At 42.8% G+C, this 18,358-nt stretch overlaps 1 protein-coding gene and 1 long non-coding RNA gene across 4 annotated transcripts in view; one reads left to right on the plus strand and one right to left on the minus strand.

The window, feature by feature from the left end:
- The window catches only part of NEDD9 (neural precursor cell expressed, developmentally down-regulated 9), a 195,899-nt gene extending 191,876 nt beyond the window's left edge, over positions 1–4,023 (plus strand). For both annotated transcript variants that reach the window (XM_047731935.1, XM_047731934.1), the window contains one exon: positions 1,696–4,023. In XM_047731935.1, the coding sequence (XP_047587891.1) occupies positions 1,696–2,205 (510 nt within the window). In that variant the 3' untranslated portion in view covers positions 2,206–4,023. The remainder of the gene's footprint in view (positions 1–1,695) is intronic.
- Positions 1–18,358, minus strand: part of LOC125101518 (uncharacterized) — a 38,817-nt gene that overhangs the window by 1,098 nt on the left and 19,361 nt on the right. Inside the window, exons 2-3 of one of the 2 annotated variants that reach the window (XR_007127892.1) lie at positions 16,102–16,196; positions 4,046–5,527 (exon numbers count right to left, since the gene is read on the minus strand). This is a non-coding gene — a long non-coding RNA (uncharacterized LOC125101518). Of the gene's footprint in view, positions 1–4,045; positions 5,528–16,101; positions 16,197–18,358 lie in introns of those variants that run through there. The other variant, XR_007127891.1, reaches the window with a different exon arrangement.

Here is an 18,358-nt window from a genome sequence, read left to right on the forward strand (position 1 = left end):
TCCTGCCTCTCTGCCTACTTGTGATCTCTGTCAAATAAATAAATAAAATCTTAAAAAAAAAAAAAGATATATCCAAGCCCTCAAAGAAGGGATTTGGGCAAGGCAGGTTCACTCAAAAGCTGGGCATGGGCAGGGCTGATAATGATGAGTCTTGCTGGTACAGCATAAAAATAAAGATTAACGGATAGAGGACTTACATACCTTTTAAGCTGAAATGGAATGTCATATGGAGACATGAGCTGTCACATTGCCTCAGGAAACCAGAGTTCCTTCTTTAAAAAATGATATCTTATTATTTTTTTAGAGACAGAGAGAGCACAAGAGTTGGGGGGGTAGGTAGCAGAGGGAGAAGGAGAGAGAGAATCTCAAGCAGACTCCACACTGAGTGTGGAGCCCGATGAGGGACTCCATCTCACAACCTGAGATCATGACCTGAGCTGAAATCAAGAATTGGTTGCTTAATCGACTGAGTCACCCATGTGCCCCAGGAAACCAGAATTCTAGTCCTTGCTTTCTGACCAGCCAACTCTATGACCTTAGGCAAGTCATTTAACCTCCATGAACTTCAGTTGCTTCTGTATAAAATGAGAAAATTCCCCCATCTCTCTAATAAGACGATATATTTATGAACATATTTGCAAAAGCATAAGCGAGATACCGTCAAACATCAACCTGGATCCATTTATGTCTACTTTGGCATTTGGCCAAGGAGGACTGCAGGGCTTTAGGGAACTTGTTGAAACCATAGTAATTTCTAAGAAGAAAGCAGATTCTCTCAAAAAAGATAGCTCACGGTGCATTTCTTGGGGGCAAAGCTGGATGAGGTTGGCCCTACTCTGACTGAGCTCTGTCTCAAAGCAGAAGATCGCAAAGTCCTAAGCTCAGGTCACAGGTAGTCCTTACCTGCAAAAGAAGGGTCTTTCCTGAGATTTGGTGGAATAGCATGAGATTATAACAACAGTTTAAATAATACACCAGCCAGGAGCAGTAAGGAAAGAAGGAAGTTAACACTCCTTGAGTCTGACTACGTGCGAGTTTCTTTTCTTTCAACAGCTCTGGGTGGCTAAGCGCTCTGATGAACAATTAGCATTCACATTCCCTTAGAGATTCTGCACATGTATTTATAGGTGTTAGTCTCTCCTGCAGTGCTGCCTAACATTTACAAATCTTGCCTGCAAGAGTAGGAAAAACAGAAAGGGGTTGTGGATGGTCAATTATCTAAGAGTCTGGAAGGGACAGAGTCAAGGCTTTCCCAGAGAAGGAGCCAACTGTCAGCGATTTACTTGATAAGGAGATCCCCCCATTGGATTTTCCCTCGCCTCCACTCAATGTTCAATAAACATTTATATAGAGATGACGATATACCAAAAAACACTCTAAGCACTTGGTAAATGTTAACTCCTGGATCTTTCATAAAGGTGCAGTGACAGCTGAGTATAACAGCTAGCTGCCTTCCAGCCGTAGGGCAGAAGAGACCAATATCCAACCGCAGTGGCCTGAGCTGGGGGATTCCTTAGTGATCCTCTTTTTCAGCCTCCACATTTTACAGTTTAGGAAAGCGAAGCCTCCCATCTAGCGAGCACTAACCACTTACTAGGGATTGAAATCCCTGTCCTTGAACCCCAAGCCCCGGTTAACTTCCAAGATGGCACACTGCCTTCCCCTTCACGAACTCTGCTTTTCTCTCCCTTACAGCTAAGTCAGTTCCAGTTGTTGGAACAAGAAATCACCAAGCCCGTGGAGAACGACATCTCCAAGTGGAAGCCTTCTCAGAGCCTCCCGACCACAAACAGCAGCGTGGGCGCTCAGGATCGGCAGCTGCTCTGCTTCTACTACGACCAGTGCGAGACCCATTACATCTCCCTCCTCAACGCCATCGACGCCCTCTTCAGCTGCGTCAGCTCGGCGCAGCCGCCGCGCATCTTCGTGGCCCACAGTAAGTTTGTCATCCTGAGCGCACACAAACTGGTGTTCATTGGGGACACGCTGACAAGGCAGGTTGCTGCCCAGGACATTCGCAACAAAGTGATGAACTCCAGCAACCAGCTCTGTGAGCAGCTCAAGGCGATCGTGATGGCAACCAAGATGGCGGCCCTCCATTACCCGAGCACCACGGCCCTCCAGGAGATGGTGCACCAAGTGACGGACCTGTCCCGAAACGCCCAGCTCTTCAAGCGTTCTTTGCTGGAGATGGCCACCTTCTGAGAGGAGAAGGATGGAGAGGGGGACTGAGTGCGCTTCTAACGAAAACTGGAAATGCTATCTGGTTTTTTGTAAATGTTATCTATTTTTGTAGATAATTTTATATGAAAATGAAATATTTTAACATTTTATGGGTTAGACAACATTCAGAAATTCAGGGAGCTAGAGGGGGATTTTTTTTTTTTCCCTGTGTGGTTCTTATGTAAACACAGAAGCATCTAAGGCCTAAACTGTACAGAAACTGGTTCACGTGCGTGTGTATGCCTGTGTATTCATGTTCGTTTGTAGAGGTTTGTCCAATACATTCCATTAGAAAACATGAATGAAGAAGCACCTTAGTAAGCATGTCCTAATGCTGCATTTTTTTCCTTATTTTTTTTTTATTTTAGAAAACATACCAGCTAGTTGTAATACTGCTCTACATATACTAGCGATTATTCTGAGCCTGTCATGTCCAAGTGTGGGAAGCACAGTATACGTGAAAGTGTTCACCTTCCAATAACGAGGCATGGCATGACTTGTTCTTGTTTGGACACCCCTTTCAAAATTGACCATCTTTGGCCCATTGTGGCAAAATGCCTCACTTCTGGTTGAAAACGCCCTTTTAAAAATGAAAGAAGATTCAGGAAGTATACGTTAACCCAAGCACCTGTATTTTAGAAGTATGTGGAGGCCAAATCCTTGGTTAGGGCTGGGTTGTTTGAACACAGAACATCACGATAAAAAGAAAGCAAATGTTTTCCCCGGGACTTTTTGATCATCCACATTTATGAGTGACTTGGCCATGAAGTTTTCCAAAGGGTGTTTTTAGATTTGCAAAAAACAAATTATTTGCAGCAGGAATCCATAAAGACACATCAGACTACAACTGTCCACAAAAAGAAGAGATGGTTCCACCTGCCAGTTATAAGTAGAGACCCTTCTGACTCTCAACTCTTAGGTGCTACTGCCTCCATTACCTGAGAAAAACTGACCTGTTCCTGAGTCATTTAAAGGTTAGAGCCACCAGGCTATATCCTATTCTAAAGGAATTCACTATTTGATCTTGCAACCTCCTTAAAACATGCAGCTGCTGACCCGACACTCAGCCCGTCCAGTCTCTACAATTCTATTTGGCCTTGATCCTGTGTATACAGCCCACTGCCATCTTCCAGCTCATCACAGCACCCATTCCATAGTCTGTCCCATTACACCTGCTGGTGTTGGCACAGTAAAGACACCCACGAGCCATCTGACTGGCCTTGGGTCAAATGAGACACTTCCTACCTAGTAGGTAAATGTATTCGCATATTAACAAGTCAGTAAGCATGTTATCCATAGGCCTTCAGCCCAGTTCTTATTTGATGGTTCTAAACTAGACCATTCGAAAACATTTTTATTTGCCATGTATGCCTTGACTTAATAAAGCTTACTTGTTTTAAACAACCAAATCATTGGAACAGGAAAGGATTTAAGAGAGAAGAATGTGTGATCTAAGTATGAGGGGAAAATTCAGCAAAACATCACAGAAGGTGCTTTTCAAAAAAACCGTATCGTAGTTCTCCAAGCTCAGTTCTGTCAAGAGATGATTAAAAGTTGTATTGTTTCATGACGAGTAAGCGTGTGGGGAGAAAGGAGACTGCTAAAAACCAACTCAGTAGAAGTTGAAAGGTGCCCCTATAGAGTTCATTGTATAGTGTGTTTCTTAGGAGATGACAGACTTGTTTTAAGCTAAGTGGCGACCTTTCACGTTTTTAAAACCAAAATTTCAATCTGTATTGCTCTCTTCCCCATCTTGTATATAAAGGCTATTTTTTAAATCATTAAATTTTTTGATCTCAATTTCCATAGGCACTGGGTTTTCTTTTCCTCTCTCTTGTCTTTGTCTCAGAATTGCCTGTTGGCATATTTGGGCACTCCTAATAGAGGAAGTTAAATTATGGTTATTGTATCGATAGTATAGGTCTGGATTTTTTAGAAAAATTGAGAGTTGTTTATTTTTTCATTTTGTATCACTTCAGAGTGTATTTACATTTAAAGAAAATTCTGGGTTCTGTGAACATTGCGAAACCCAAATATCTGGAACAAGGCTTAGCTTCACCAGAAATCTTATACATTTAAGCGATGGGTAGAATGATTTCTACTATCATAATATGGATGTTGCCATTCATGAGGTTTTAGAGTCAAAGAGAATGACTTAATTCATTTTGGAATAGACATAAAAAAGAAACAGTTGAAACTATTTGAAGCAAATTAGAGATTCATAACTACATAAATTATTTTTAATGCTTAGCCTACTCTTTCACACGGGTATCTTACTGAGATTTACAGCTAAGGTATTTGAATATAACTTGTATTATTTTGCCCACATCTGTAAGTGTGAATTTATTTTCAAGAAAAGTGTCAAGGCACTTCATTGGGGAATAGAAGTCTTTTGAAAAAATGGTGTTGAACAACTAGATCTCTCCATGGGGAAAAAATGAGTATGTACCTTACACCCTACACAAAAATGAAATGGGTCATAGACTTTAATGATTCTAGAAGAAATCATTAGGGAAAATCTTTTGAGATCTCAGGTAGACAAATGTTCCTTAGATAGAAAAATAAATAAGAAAGAAACCAAAGAAGAAAAAAATTGATAAATTGGACTTCATAAAAATTAAACTTCTGGCTCTTCTAAAGAGATTGTTAAAAATAGAAAAAGGCAACCCACAAACCGGAAGAAAATATTTGCACCACATACATCAGCCAAGAACATTTATCAGAATGAGGAGACAAGGACAGTTTTTTAAATGGGCAAAAAATAATGAAGAGAAACCTCACTAAAGAAGACATATGAATGGGCAATAGGTGAATGAAATATAAACACACCAAATAAAGTCGCTGAAACAAAAAGGCAAGCCACACGAACTTGATGGACAAGGGAGCTATGGTACAGTGTTTGGAAAATAGATGGGCAGTTCCTTAAAATATTAAATCTATGCCTACCATACAGTCTAGGAATTCCTCTCCTAAGTATTTACTCAAGAAATAAAAACGTATGTACATACAAAGACTTGAAGAAGAATGTTCATAGCAACTATTTATAATAGCCAAAAGCTAGAAACAACCCAAATGCTCATCTGTGTGAATGAATAAAACCACTGTGGTACCTCCACACGATGGAATACTACACAGAAACAAAAAGGAATAAAAAAAAATTGAAACAAAACCAACACGAATGAATTTCAAAATCATTACAATATGTAAAAGAAACTAGACAGAACAGAATACACATGGTCTGTTTCCACTTCCACGAAATTCTGAACATGCAAACTATGGTGACAGGAAGCAGATCGGTGGTGTCCTGCAAAGAGGAGGGAGAGGGAGGGATTACAAAGGAGCTCAGGGAACCACTTGGGAATGATGAAAATGCCCATTTTCTTGATTGTGGTGATGGCTTCACAGGTATACACATGTCAAAACTCATCAGATTGTACACTTGAAATATATACAGTTTATTTTTCTGTTAATTATGACTTCTTTTTTTAAGTAAGTGGTCTAACCACTCCAATTAGAAGTCAGATATTCTCAGCCTGGATTTTTTTTTTTTTTTTTTAAGCAAGACTACACTATATACTATTTTTTTTAAGATTTTTATTTATTTATTTGACACAGAGAGCGAGAGCACAAGCAGGAGGAACAGCAAGCAGAGGGAGAGGGAGAAGCAGGCTCCCCACTGAGCAGGGAGCCCGACACATGAGGTATCCCAGGACCCTAGGATCATGACCTGACACAAAGACAGACACTTAACCGACTGAGCCACTCAGGTGCCCCCAAACTATATACTACTTAAAAGACACTTATATTAAATAAAAATACACAAATAAGTTTTAAAAAGCAAAGGGATAGAAAGAGATATATCATGTACATTGTGATTTAAAAAAGAAAAAGCTGGAGTGGCTACATTGGCAGACAAAGTAGAATTGAGTACAGGGAGGGACAAAGGAGGACATTTCATGATAAAATAGTCAACTCATAAAAAAAGTGAAATATTACTAACTGTATACATATCTAGACACAAAGTTTCAAAATATATGAAGCAAAAATTGATATAACTGAAAGGAAAAAGGGAAAATCTGTAATTATAGGTGGAGATTTAGATACTCCTGTTTCAGTATTTAATAGAACAAGTAAGCAAATACCAGTAATAATTGGTCATAACCCAGCGATTTCAATCATAGGTATTTACCTAAAATAAATTAAAATCTACATGTCCACTTAAAAAAAAAACTGTTTTATTCATCATAGTCCCAATGAAAACAATCCAATGGCATCAACAGGTGAGTAGATAAATAAATTGTGGCCTAGTCATACAATGGAGTAATATTCAGCAATAAAAAGGAGTGAATGGCCGTAATTTCTCTGACATCAGCCATAGCAACATTTTTCTAGTTATGTCTCTCCTGAGGCAAGGGAAACAAAAGCGAAAATAAACTATTGGCACTGCATTAAAAAAAAAGAGAAAAAAAAACACTTCTGCACAGCAAAGGAAACAATCAACAAAACAAAAAGGCCAACCTGTAGAATGAGAGAAGATATTTGCAGATGACATATCCAATAAAGGGTTAGTATCCAAAATATATAAAAGAACATATACAACTCAATACCAAAAAACCAAATAATACAGTTTAAACATGGGCAGAAGACAGGTACAAACATTTCTCCAAAGAGATATAGATGGCCAACAGACACATGAAAATATGCTCAACATCACTAATCATCAGGGAAATGCGTATCAAAACCACAATGAGGTATAACCTCACACCTGTCAGAATGACTAAAATCAAAAATGTAAGAAACAACAGGTGCTGGTGAGGACATGGAGAAAAAGGAACCCTCATAGGACACCTGGACAGTACAGTTGGTTGGGCATCGGGCTTTTGGTTTCAGCTCAGGTCATGATCTCATGATAATGAGATTGTGCCACAGGTCAGGCTCTGAGCTCAGCAAGGAGTCTGTTAAAGTTTCTCTCTCCAATTCCCTCTGCCCCCCTCCCTGCTCACTCTGTCTCTCTGTCTCTGTCTCTCTCTCTCTCTCGTGAATAAATAAATCTTTAAAAATTTTTTAAATTTAAAAAAGTAGAACCCTGGGCGCCTGGGTGGCTCAGTGGGTTGGGCCGCTGCCTTCGGCTCAGGTCATGATCTCAGGGTCCTGGGATCGAGTCCCGCATCGGGCTCTCTGCTCAGCGGGGAGCCTGCTTCCTCCTCTCTCTCTCTGCCTGCCTCTCTGTCTACTTGTGATCTCTCTCTGTCAAGTAAATAAATAAAATCTTTGAAAAAAAAAAAAAAAGGTAGAACCCTTGTTCTGTTGGTGGGAATGCAAACTGGTGCAGCCACTGGAAAACAGTATGGAGGTTCCTCAAAAAGTTAAAAATAGAACTACATTATGATCCAGTAATCACACTATTCCAGAAGAATACAGAAAACACTAATTCAAAAAGATACATGCACCCCTACATTTAATGCAGCATTACTTACAATAGTCAAATTATGGAAGCAGGCCAAGTGTCTACTGACAGATGAATCAATGGAGAAGCATGGTATATACGTGTGTGTGTACATACACAATAGAACATTGTTCAGCCTTAAAAAAGAATGAAATCTTGCCATTTGCAACAACATGAATGGAGCTAGAGAGTACATTGCTAAGCGAAATAAGTCAGAGAAAGACAAATACCATATGACTTCACTCATACGTGGAATTTAAGAAACAAAACAAACAAACAAGAAAAAAAGGGATAAACCAAGAAACAAACTCTTAACTATAGAAGACAAACTGATGGTGGGGGAGGAGGGTGCAGAGTGTGAATTACGTAAAGGGGATTAAGGGTACATTTATCATGACGAGCACTGAGTCATGTATAGAATTGTTGAATCATATTGTACACCTGAAACTAACATAACACTGTATATTAACTACAAAAAAAACAAAAAATGGAAAAACAAAACAGGCAACCAAAGCAAAAACATTAATAAAAAGGAGTGAACTAATTATACACATAATAGCATGAATGGATCAACCTTAGAAATATTTTGCGGAGAAAAAGCCACCCAAATAAAGAATAAATATAAGAAGCTCTAGAAAACACAAAGCCAATTGATAATAACAAAAATCAAATCAATGATTTCCTGAAGTCAAGGGTAGGAGTTGGGAAGAATCTGGAAAATGTGCAAAGGAACTTTCTGGTGTGATCGGTATATTTTATTTCAGTGCTGTATATTTATAATGGAAATTCTTTGCCATGCGCACTGTCCAATATACAATATATTGTACAATATACAATATACAATATATAGTATATATATATTGTATACTGTCCAGTATACAATAGTCACAGGCAGCTTTTGAGCATTTGAAAGGTGACTAGTACAACCAAGGAACAGTTATTCATTTCAGTTAATTTTAAATAGCCACACGGGATGGGGCGCCTGAGTGGCTCAGTAGGTTAAGCGTCTTTTCTGCCTTCAGCTCAGGTCATGATCTCAGGGTCCTGGGATTAAGCCCCGAGTAGGGCTCCCTGCTCAGGGCGGTCTGCCTGTCTCCCTCTCCCTCTGCTCCACCCCCACTTGTGTGCTCTCTCTCTCTCTCTCTCATAAATATATGTGCTGCCGAAGCAAGCACAATCTCATAAATAAATAAATCTCATAAACAAATAAATCTTTAAATAGCCACATGTGGTTCGTGGCTACCATATTGGAAAAGTATTTTATCTACACCTTGAATCTTAGGACAATTATGCAAATGCCGGTATTTGTCAAAATTATAATATACACGCAAAATGGGTATGCATTATTGTATGTAAGTCATAGCTTAATAAAGTGGATTTTAAAGAGAGCTAAAGCAGGAGTGCCTGGGTGGCTCAGTTGGTTAAGTGTCTGCATTCGGCTCAGGTCATGATCCTGAAGTCCTGGGATTAAGCCTTGTGCCTGGCTCCCTGCTCAGCGGGGAGTCTGCTTCTCCCTCTACTCCTCGCCACCCAACCCTCACCTGTGTTCTCTCTCTCTCTCTTTCTGAAATAAATAAATAAAAACCTTAGGAAAAAAAAAAAAAAAGAGGTAAAGCATTTCCCAACTAACTCTAGCGTTCCGTTTTTTTCAAACCAATATTACCCGTAATTCACAGAAACACAGGAAAGCCCACAAAAATAAGGTCAAGTCAGAAAGTTCAGCTGTTAGTGTCAACCCTGGGGCTAATTGAAGAGCTATCAGGAAGACAAAGGCACTTTCAGACTCCCTTCGTCAGTAAAAGTCATAAACCACATCTACATTCCTCATAGTTTTTGAGGAAATATGACAAAAGAGCTGTTGCCATTCACCAGAGGACATGAAAAACAAGGATTCGGGCGCCTGGGTGGCTCAGTTGGTTGAGCGACTGCTTTCAGCTCAGGTCATGATCCTGGAGTCCCGGGATCGAGTCCCGCATCAGGCGCCCAGCTCCACGGGGAGTCTGCTTCTCCCTCTGACCTTCTCCTCGCTCATGCTCTCTCTCACTGTCTCTCTCTCTCTCAAATAAATAAATAAAATGTTTAAAAAAAAAAAAAACAAGGATTCATTTATTCCTTGAACATTTCCTGCCCGGCCACCAGGCCCGGGGGATGGGCTGTCTGTGCCATCAAGGGAAAAGCAAGAGGTCCCAGCCCAAGGAGCCTCCCGGCCTCCCAGCCTCCCAGCCAGGGTCTCTACCTGCTCAGCTAACGTGTGAGGCTCCAGCAGGGCAGGAAAGCAAGGGAAGATCTGCTCTCTGCTTTCCTTTGTTTGAAACCAAAAGTAAACATGCATTCTCAACAATTTAAGGCAGATTAAATCGGGCAAAAGCCCAACGGAAGGTCAATCCTGTATGAGGAGCTTTAAAATAAAAGTTACTCCTGAGATGGGAACTAAGAAAGGGATAGAAAAATAAAATACATATAGATAGAAAGAGAAATATAGTGCAAGACAGACTGTCTGGCCTATCCAGGTATTTAATCTAAGAAGAGGAGCTTAACACAGGGGAAGCCTTCTTGAAAAGGCTGACATATTGATTACAGACGAATGCCAGCTTTGTTCTGAAAACAGCTCTCTGCAGTATGGAAGGGAGTGAGGAGGGAGCTTGAGGATCCAGAAAACTCAGTTAGGAAGCTCTTGTATCAGTTCTAGCAGAAAGAGCAAAGGTATCCTGGACTAAAAAGGAGCCGGGGGACGCCTGGGTGGCTCAGTTGGTTGAGCAGCTGCCTTCGGCTCAGGTCATGATCCCGGCGTCCTGGGATCGAGTCCCACATCGGGCTCCTTGCTTGGCGGCGAGCCTGCTTCTCCCTCTGCCTCTGCCTGCCACTCTGTCTGCCTGTGCTCACTCTCGCTTCTCTCTATGACAAATAAATAAATAAAATCTTTAAAAAAAAAAAAAAAAAGGAGCCGGAAGGAGACAGATTGCAGGTGCATAGGAGAGGAACCCAATGCGATTGATGCATTACATCTGGCGCCCAATGGTGAGGGAGTGATGCTGAGGGTTTCTGGTTTGGGCATCAGGACAGGTGGGCCCCTTCTGAGCTAGGAAGCACCCAAGTTCTCCACATCTCCACGGAATCAGCCTGCAGAGAGCATTCTCCCAGCCTAGCACGGAACCCAAGATGGGGCAAAGAAAAAAAGGTGCCACGAGCAACGCTTTCCAAGAAACGCCAAACTGTATCAGGAGAAGACTCCAGGAAGCCTATCTCCTTTCCTCCCAGGTCCTGAACATGTAGGCACACGCTAATTTTGTGGCTGAAAACCAGAAAAGATAAAACAACCTTGAGAGGGTTTTTAATGAGCATACAGGGGAAAAACCTTCACAAAGGGGCAACGGAAAAAAATGTAGCACACTGACTTTTATCTTGGGGTTTTCTGTTACCAGTCCCTAAAACAAATTCCTCCACAGCCTGGAGGGAAGAAAGCGCCCATACCTCACAACACGATTTAAGCCCTCTCCTAACAACTATAATTAAGAAAACTGAGTTAACAGAAAAGGCACCCTCGTTTGCCTCCTCGCGAACAATTTTCCAGGGAGACAAGAGTCAGCAAGGAATGATGTTAAATGAAAACATACCCCTAATTTTCTCTGGCCTGCCCGGCCGTTAGGATACCATCAGACACCAGACAGGATCTCTCCCTCCCCTGGGCAGCTACCATGAAAAAGCAGTTTATGAGTCTCCCTTTATGACCCAGGGAGCATAATAGAGGTTTTTCAGATCAGCCCGAGCCCTTTGTGATTTAAATCCCTTTTAAAGAAGTTACAGTCTCTAAGAACAATGCTTGTGAGTGGGACATTTTAAACACTGCAAAGAGAAGCAACGCAGTCCAGAGTCATTGCACAATGTTGAAATACCAAGACAAAGAACTGGTGTGGGTGTATTTTTAGGAGGATGTAAAAATGTAAATGGACAACTTAGTTAAGGTTGTCCTCCTCCCCCTTCCCTCCACCCAGGGGCAATTATTTCCACCTATCTGTCTAGACATCCAATCAACACTAGGAAAAAAACTCAAGATTTAACAAAAGAAGGTTTTAGAATAATGGGTCCCCCAATCCTGTTTGCAAACGGAAAATCAACAAGCAAGAAAACAAAAGGTCTGCAAAGAACATTCAGAAGAGGGCCTGTGGGGGCCTGTTGTGTGGAGGAAAGCGTTCTAGAGAAAAGCTATCATGTCCGGTCGCTCGAAAGGGGGACTGGGCTTACATGTTTACACTTCCCAGGCGGCTGCCCTTACTAGAAATTCTCTCCCCCTGCCAGACTCCTTTATCTCCCTCCCACTGCTCATGGCCTATGCTCATTCACTCCAGGTAACCGTGTCTTTATCCGGGTACTGCCTTGGAGGTTCTGGAGCTCTTCATTTGTGCCCAGCATTTTGCTGATCTGAAGCCGAGTTCACTGGGGAGCCCTCAGGGCAGCCTCACACAGCTCCCCCTTGTGGTTTGTTGGGGAAACAAAAGCCCTAGGAGGACAATGGGATTTCTCTAGCAGGTTCTGCCACCAACATGCCTTTGAAATACGGACGCTAATGCAGACCTCGCTCGATGTGGTGAATACACGCTTTTAACCTAAACCTGGAGGGCTCTGCAAATACAGAGCTGAACTGTTATTTCTCTGCCCGCACTTCGACCTGCTCTATTGTATATTTCAGATCTGGGGCATCTTGGGTTCTTTTCTTCCATCTCAGGGTCTGGCTCACACAAGGCGTTCAATCCATGTGTGCCCACTGGCTAACTCGCCAAATGAATGGACTCCACTTCCTGACCGCCCCCTACCAGTCCCGCACTGGAGAAGCCCTTTGAAACAACAGGACCTTTAAAGATAACAAATAAAAAGTGAAATCCCTCCCAAGGGATTTTCCCTCATTGCCTTTCGTGCCATCTTGTACTGGTGAGGTGGTGGCTGGAGGGCTGTGATGTCTCTCCCTGAGGTGGGATTTCATGCTTCATAGATCCCCGTGGGCACAGCTCCGGGATACTCCCTTGCAAGGTTGGTGTAATGAGATCAAGCCCTCTGTCCCCATATTTAGAATCCGTGGCTTTGGATAACTGTGTTGCTAAGCCACCCTCTGTGCTCTCTGAATGGGACTTGGCACTTCTGTTTCTTCCTCATCCTGGCACTCAAACCTTGATACCTCACAGAGCTCACAGACCTTTCAACCAGGCGGCCTATAGGTAAAAATCAGTTACAGAGAAAACTGACAGAAGCCTTATGGACGAAGAGCACTGTTACCAGTAAGCACAGTATAGGCCGATGTATTCATGGGGAAGCCTCAGGAATGCTTTGTTTCTCCCGAGGAACTGATCAGCTTTTTGTCATGGAAGTGGGATTTTTGTAACCAGCTAATCACATTCTTCAGAGACAAATTTGATACCCAGTGTCAGTAACTATTTAGGGACCTATGGCTTGAGAGTTTCTGGGTTCTAACGTTTCCCTTTGCCTAATCTTTTTTTTTTTTTTTTAATCAAAACCATTCCCCAGCCTCTCTTTTTAGCCTACGATCTTAACTATCACATATATTCATGGGAAATATTTTGACTGTGTGAGATCTCAGATGCTCATGGGCTCTGCTTCTCATTCTGCAGAATCAAGATGTTCTCCAGGAGGATGGGCTGGGCCAGTCCTACTGGGCTTACAGCCAACCTGCCCGCTGCCAGGGCCCCAGGGTGGGACAAGTTCTACCGGCTCTTTCTGATACCCTAAATCAATCTTTCATTGCAACTGCTCCCAAGCTGGGATTCAAAAGCAATCCAGATTTCCACTTCCGCTGCTGGCCGTCTTCCCTCAAGGAACCACAACCTTTTCCTGAAATCCAGTGTCCGACATTACGGGTAAGAATCCCATTCCTTGTTCTTTCAGGAGGCATCTCGGAACCTTTATTATTTCACTGATGAAAGCTTGACTCATCAGCGCCCAGAAACATTAAAGCCCCGAAGCTCTGCCTGCGAGCAGGGTCTCAGCCCTAACAAAATGGGACATGGGGAAGCTTTGTAACAAAAGATGTGCAAACTTTCCGGCTGCAAGTGGAGGGAGCATGTATCCCTGCTCTGGTCACAGTCCAATGGAGGGAAGAACTTCATTCTACCTTTTTTTTTTTTTTTTAAGATTTTATTTATTTGACAGAGATCACAAGTAGGCAGAGAGGCAGGCAGAGAGAGGGGGGGAAGCAGGCTCCCTGCCGAGCAGAGAGCCCGATGCAGGACTCGATCCCAGGACCCTGAGATCATGACCTGAGCCGAAGGCAGAGGCTTAACCCACTGAGCTACCCAGACGACCAGAACTTCATTCTACCTTTACACACATACACCTCCCCCCGGTGACTGGCGCTTCCCAGTGGCAGAGAAACATCCTTGTCTCCTCACAGACCACTTATTAGCTGCAATGGAAAAATAGTAATTTTATGGTAGAGAACACAGACAACCACTGGATGGAGCCGGGCAACAGAACACTACCAGGGACGCGCAGACAGACACCGTGTGTCTCCAGGTATAAGATCCTGAGACGGTCACAACATCACCTCTGTGAGACCGAATCTCCTTGCCTAATCACAGTGAAACATCAAACACAGGTGAAGAATGCTCATTTTGTTTTTCAAAGGCAAGAGTGGAAACATCCTCTGCAAAATTGTCAATGTCACACAAGACAAAGGAAGGCGATGGGACCCTTTCAGATTAAAGGAAGCGAGAGAGACCTCACAACGAGAAGGGACACCTGGTGTGAATCTGGATCCATCGCATCTTGGAGAAGATAATCCAGGACCCAACGCAGGGCTCAAACTCAACGACCCTGAGGTCAAGACCTGGGCTGAGACCAAGAGTCAGACACTTAACTGACTGAACCACGCAGGTGCCCCCATAAAGGACCTTATTATTGGGTTAATTGTCAACATTGAAATATAGAGAGTAAATTCTCAGAAGTATCTCGTCAATGCTAAATGTACTCAAGTTGATAAATACATTTATTTTGTAAAAGAACAGCCGTGGGACACCTGGGTGGCTCAGTTGGTTAAGCAGCTGCCTTCGGCTCAGGTCATGATCCCAGCGTCCTGGGATCGAGTCCCACATCGGGCTCCTTGCTTGGCGGGGAGCCTGCTTCTCCCTCTGCCTCTGCCTGCCATTCTGTCTGCCTGTGCTCGCTCGCTCTCCTCTCTCTCTGACAAATAAATAAAATCTTTAAAAGAACAGCCGTATTCTCAGCAAACACCACTGAAGTATTCCCAGGTAAAGGGACACAGTGTAGACGCGTGTGTCTCAGAAAAAGAATATTCCAAATACTAACCATGAGGAATCTCAGGAAACTGTGCTATTCTCATTCCTTCAAATTTTTTGTAAATTTGGAATTATTTCCAAATAAAATGCTTTAAAAACAACACCTCGATCTTACCTCTGAGAGCTTGGGCTCAGCAGTAGAATCTGGGTTTAAATCTCATCTCTGCCCCTTAGCTGTGCAATCTTGAGCTATTTTACTCTCTAAAGCCTTGATTTCCCCATCCATAAAATGAGTATAATTTTAATTTTTTAAATTTACATATAATATATTATTTGTTTCAGGGATACAGGTCTGTGAATCATCAGTCTTAACACAATTCACAGTGCTTACCATAGCACATACGCTCCCCAATGTCCATCACCCAGCCACCCCATCTAAAATGAGTATAATAATAGTTTCTGTGTCATAGGCTCATAATGAACTTAAAGTTACAAGTTAATATGTGTAAAGCATTTAAGAACAGGTATTGGCACGCAATCAGCATCATACAGTTGTTTGATAAATGCATGGCTACAATTCTGAAGTTAGGAAACAAAGCGAACACATAGAACAACTTTTTCCAAATCTAAACATCCCCTCTTAGGATCCACTGACTGACTAAATTAGTGCATCAGTGTTTTCACTGATGGAGCACTAATTGTTGGGTGGCCAACCAGACAAGTACGAGTCATTGAGTAAGGTTAGAAATGGCAGAGGGGGAGCTTAAGGTATTTGTAACTTTGCTTCTGTAAAAACAGCAAAATATATTACATATCACATATCCCGTTAAAATAAACACAGAGATGGGGCGCCTGGGTGGCTGTCATTAAGCATCTGCCTTCAGCTCAGGTCATGATCTCTAGGTCCTGGGATCAAGCCCCACACTAGGCTCCTGCTCGACAAGGAGTCTGCTTCTCCCTCCACTCCTCACCCTACTCATTCTCTCTCTCAAATAAATAAAATCTTTGAAAATAAAATAAACACAGAGAAAATAAGTACTCATTGAACTGAATACCTCTTTGAATATTACATCGACTTTCCAAGAAATAAAGGGGGAGGGGAAATATAACTTCCTAGATGGCCCAGCCTTGTTTAGGGGCTGACATCAGCAGAAAATCAGAAATAGTCCCCTCTCAGCCATGACTTACTTCAAACTTCATAGGAGAATGTCCTATTACACACCACAAACCCAATGAAGAAGGGATAAGAATCTCCCAGGTTTCAGCCTCATCTGTCATTTCTCCTGGAAGAGAGCAGAGTTAGGGCAACTAAGAGACATTTTCCAAAGTTCAGGAAGCCCTCATGTCAGCCCAACCGAGCGTTCTCTCCAACCATCCCTGGGGTTTCAAGGCACCTCAGAAAGCCATCTGGCTCATCCCCCAGGTTCCAGGAAAATGAGCAGTGACAGCATCCAGGGGATGGCTGTGCCTCCAAGCCCAAGGTCACAGTGACTGCAGCGTGGAGGAGGTGATGAGTGTTCACTTGGGGTAACCCCCAAGATAAGCCGCTCCTCCACACCTGCAACTACGCCAGACTCAATCCGGATCAAACCCTGACGAAACAGCCTCACAGCTCTACTGATGGGATGAGCTGATGGATTTTATTATTATTATTATTGTTATTTGGTTTTTGTTTTTTTTTTTTAGAGAGAGCGTGAGAACTGGGGGGGAGGGGCAGAGGGAGACAGAGGATCTGAAGCAGATTCCCTGCTCAGCGCAGGGCCCTACATGGGGCTTGATCTCACAACCCTGAAACCACGACCTGAAAAAAATCAAGAGTCAGTTGTTTAACCAACTGAGCCACCCAGGCACCCCAGTGATGGATTTTTAAATATTTTATATATATTATTAATTATACATTTTAATACATTTATACATTTATACAATTTACATAAATTTTATATTTATATATTATATATTATTATATATTATATTATTTATATATATTTTTTAAGAGTTTATCTGTTTATTTGAGAGAGAGAGAGAGACAGCTCAAGAAAAGGGAACAGCAGAGGAAGAGGGAGAAGCAGCCTCCTGGCTGAGCAGGGAGCCCCATGCAGGGCTCAATCCCAGGACCCTGGGATCATGGTGAGCTGAAGGCAAATGCTTAACCAACTGAGTCACCCAGGTGCCCCTATATTATTACTTTTAGACAAGAAGTTCATTTAAACAAGACACTTGACTTGAAAGAAAAGCTATTTAAGATCCATTTCCTTCAGAGAAATTTATTCCGACACTAAAACAGCTTGCCCTGTATGTAACGGCTATGTACAAAAGACTATCAAATGTTTAAGTTGTCCTTGGTTTTACAATGATACGTGCAATAGATTGGAATTCTCCAATCAAATCAAGTATGCATAGGATTTTGTTGTTGTTATTGCTTGTTAAGCAATGAGAGCAAAATAATTTAATGACATATAAAAATAAAAGTTGAGGGGCACCTCAGCTTATGATGTCGGGGTTGGGAGATCGAGCCCCAGGTGGGGTTTCACACTCCGCCCAGAGTCTGCTTGAGATTCTCCTTCTGCCCCTGTCTCCCCCGCTGCTCTCTCCCTCTTTCTCAAATAATCAAATAAATAAAATATTTTTAAAAATAATAAAATAAAAGTTGAATGAGCACACCACTGAAGGGTCTTCTTACAGAAAGCTTTTTTCCTCCACTCCCAGCTCCTTCGGATGTCACTAGACTACATCGGTGACCATTTACTAAAAAATGAGTAATAACACAGTAGAGCGGGTGACAAAAGCCAGTTCCTTGATGAAGGACAAGGGGAAAGAGAGGGGGAAAGACGGAGTAAACTGTATGAAAGTCCGGGTGTAGTGGAATCAAACTGCGCTCTTCTCGCCAGGTACGCTTTCCTGCCCCAGAGCTGCAGGGAAACAGCGGTCACCTGCACTGTTGACCTTCACCTCCGCGGCACGGCACGGGGGCATCGTTTCATCGATGATCTGACCATCAAATGGGAGTTGGACCTTCCCCAGGAACAAACCCTGTCGTTGACTCTAGGTTTTTATCCACTGGCTGGAGCCACATTCTTCGCCTCCTGCAGAGCGACCGGCCCCACCTCCTGCAAATGAAGTCGCTCCCTGGTCCAGCCTTCATCCGTCCTTGGGTTTTGTGTCGCCCACGGCCAGGGCTGGACAGTCCCCGGTCGCTGCGCAGAGAGGCGCCTGGTCCGCACCCCGCAAACACGTAGGCTGCGCAGGAGGGGCAGAAGGAGGCGTCCGTGGGGAAGACGGGGGAAGACGGGGGAAGGTCGTGATGCTTTTGAGAATTCTGTTGTTCACAAGTGTCCCTTCGTAAGGACCCCGAGAAATTTCTCTTGGATCTCAGACCTAGAAATGCTTAATTCTCCTAAAGAGCGGATTGGTTGTTGGAGGGCCCCAGGGCTTGGTCCCACGCCCT

This window comes from Lutra lutra, chromosome 6 (assembly GCF_902655055.1).
Source record: "Lutra lutra chromosome 6, mLutLut1.2, whole genome shotgun sequence".
NCBI lineage: Eukaryota > Metazoa > Chordata > Mammalia > Carnivora > Mustelidae > Lutra > Lutra lutra.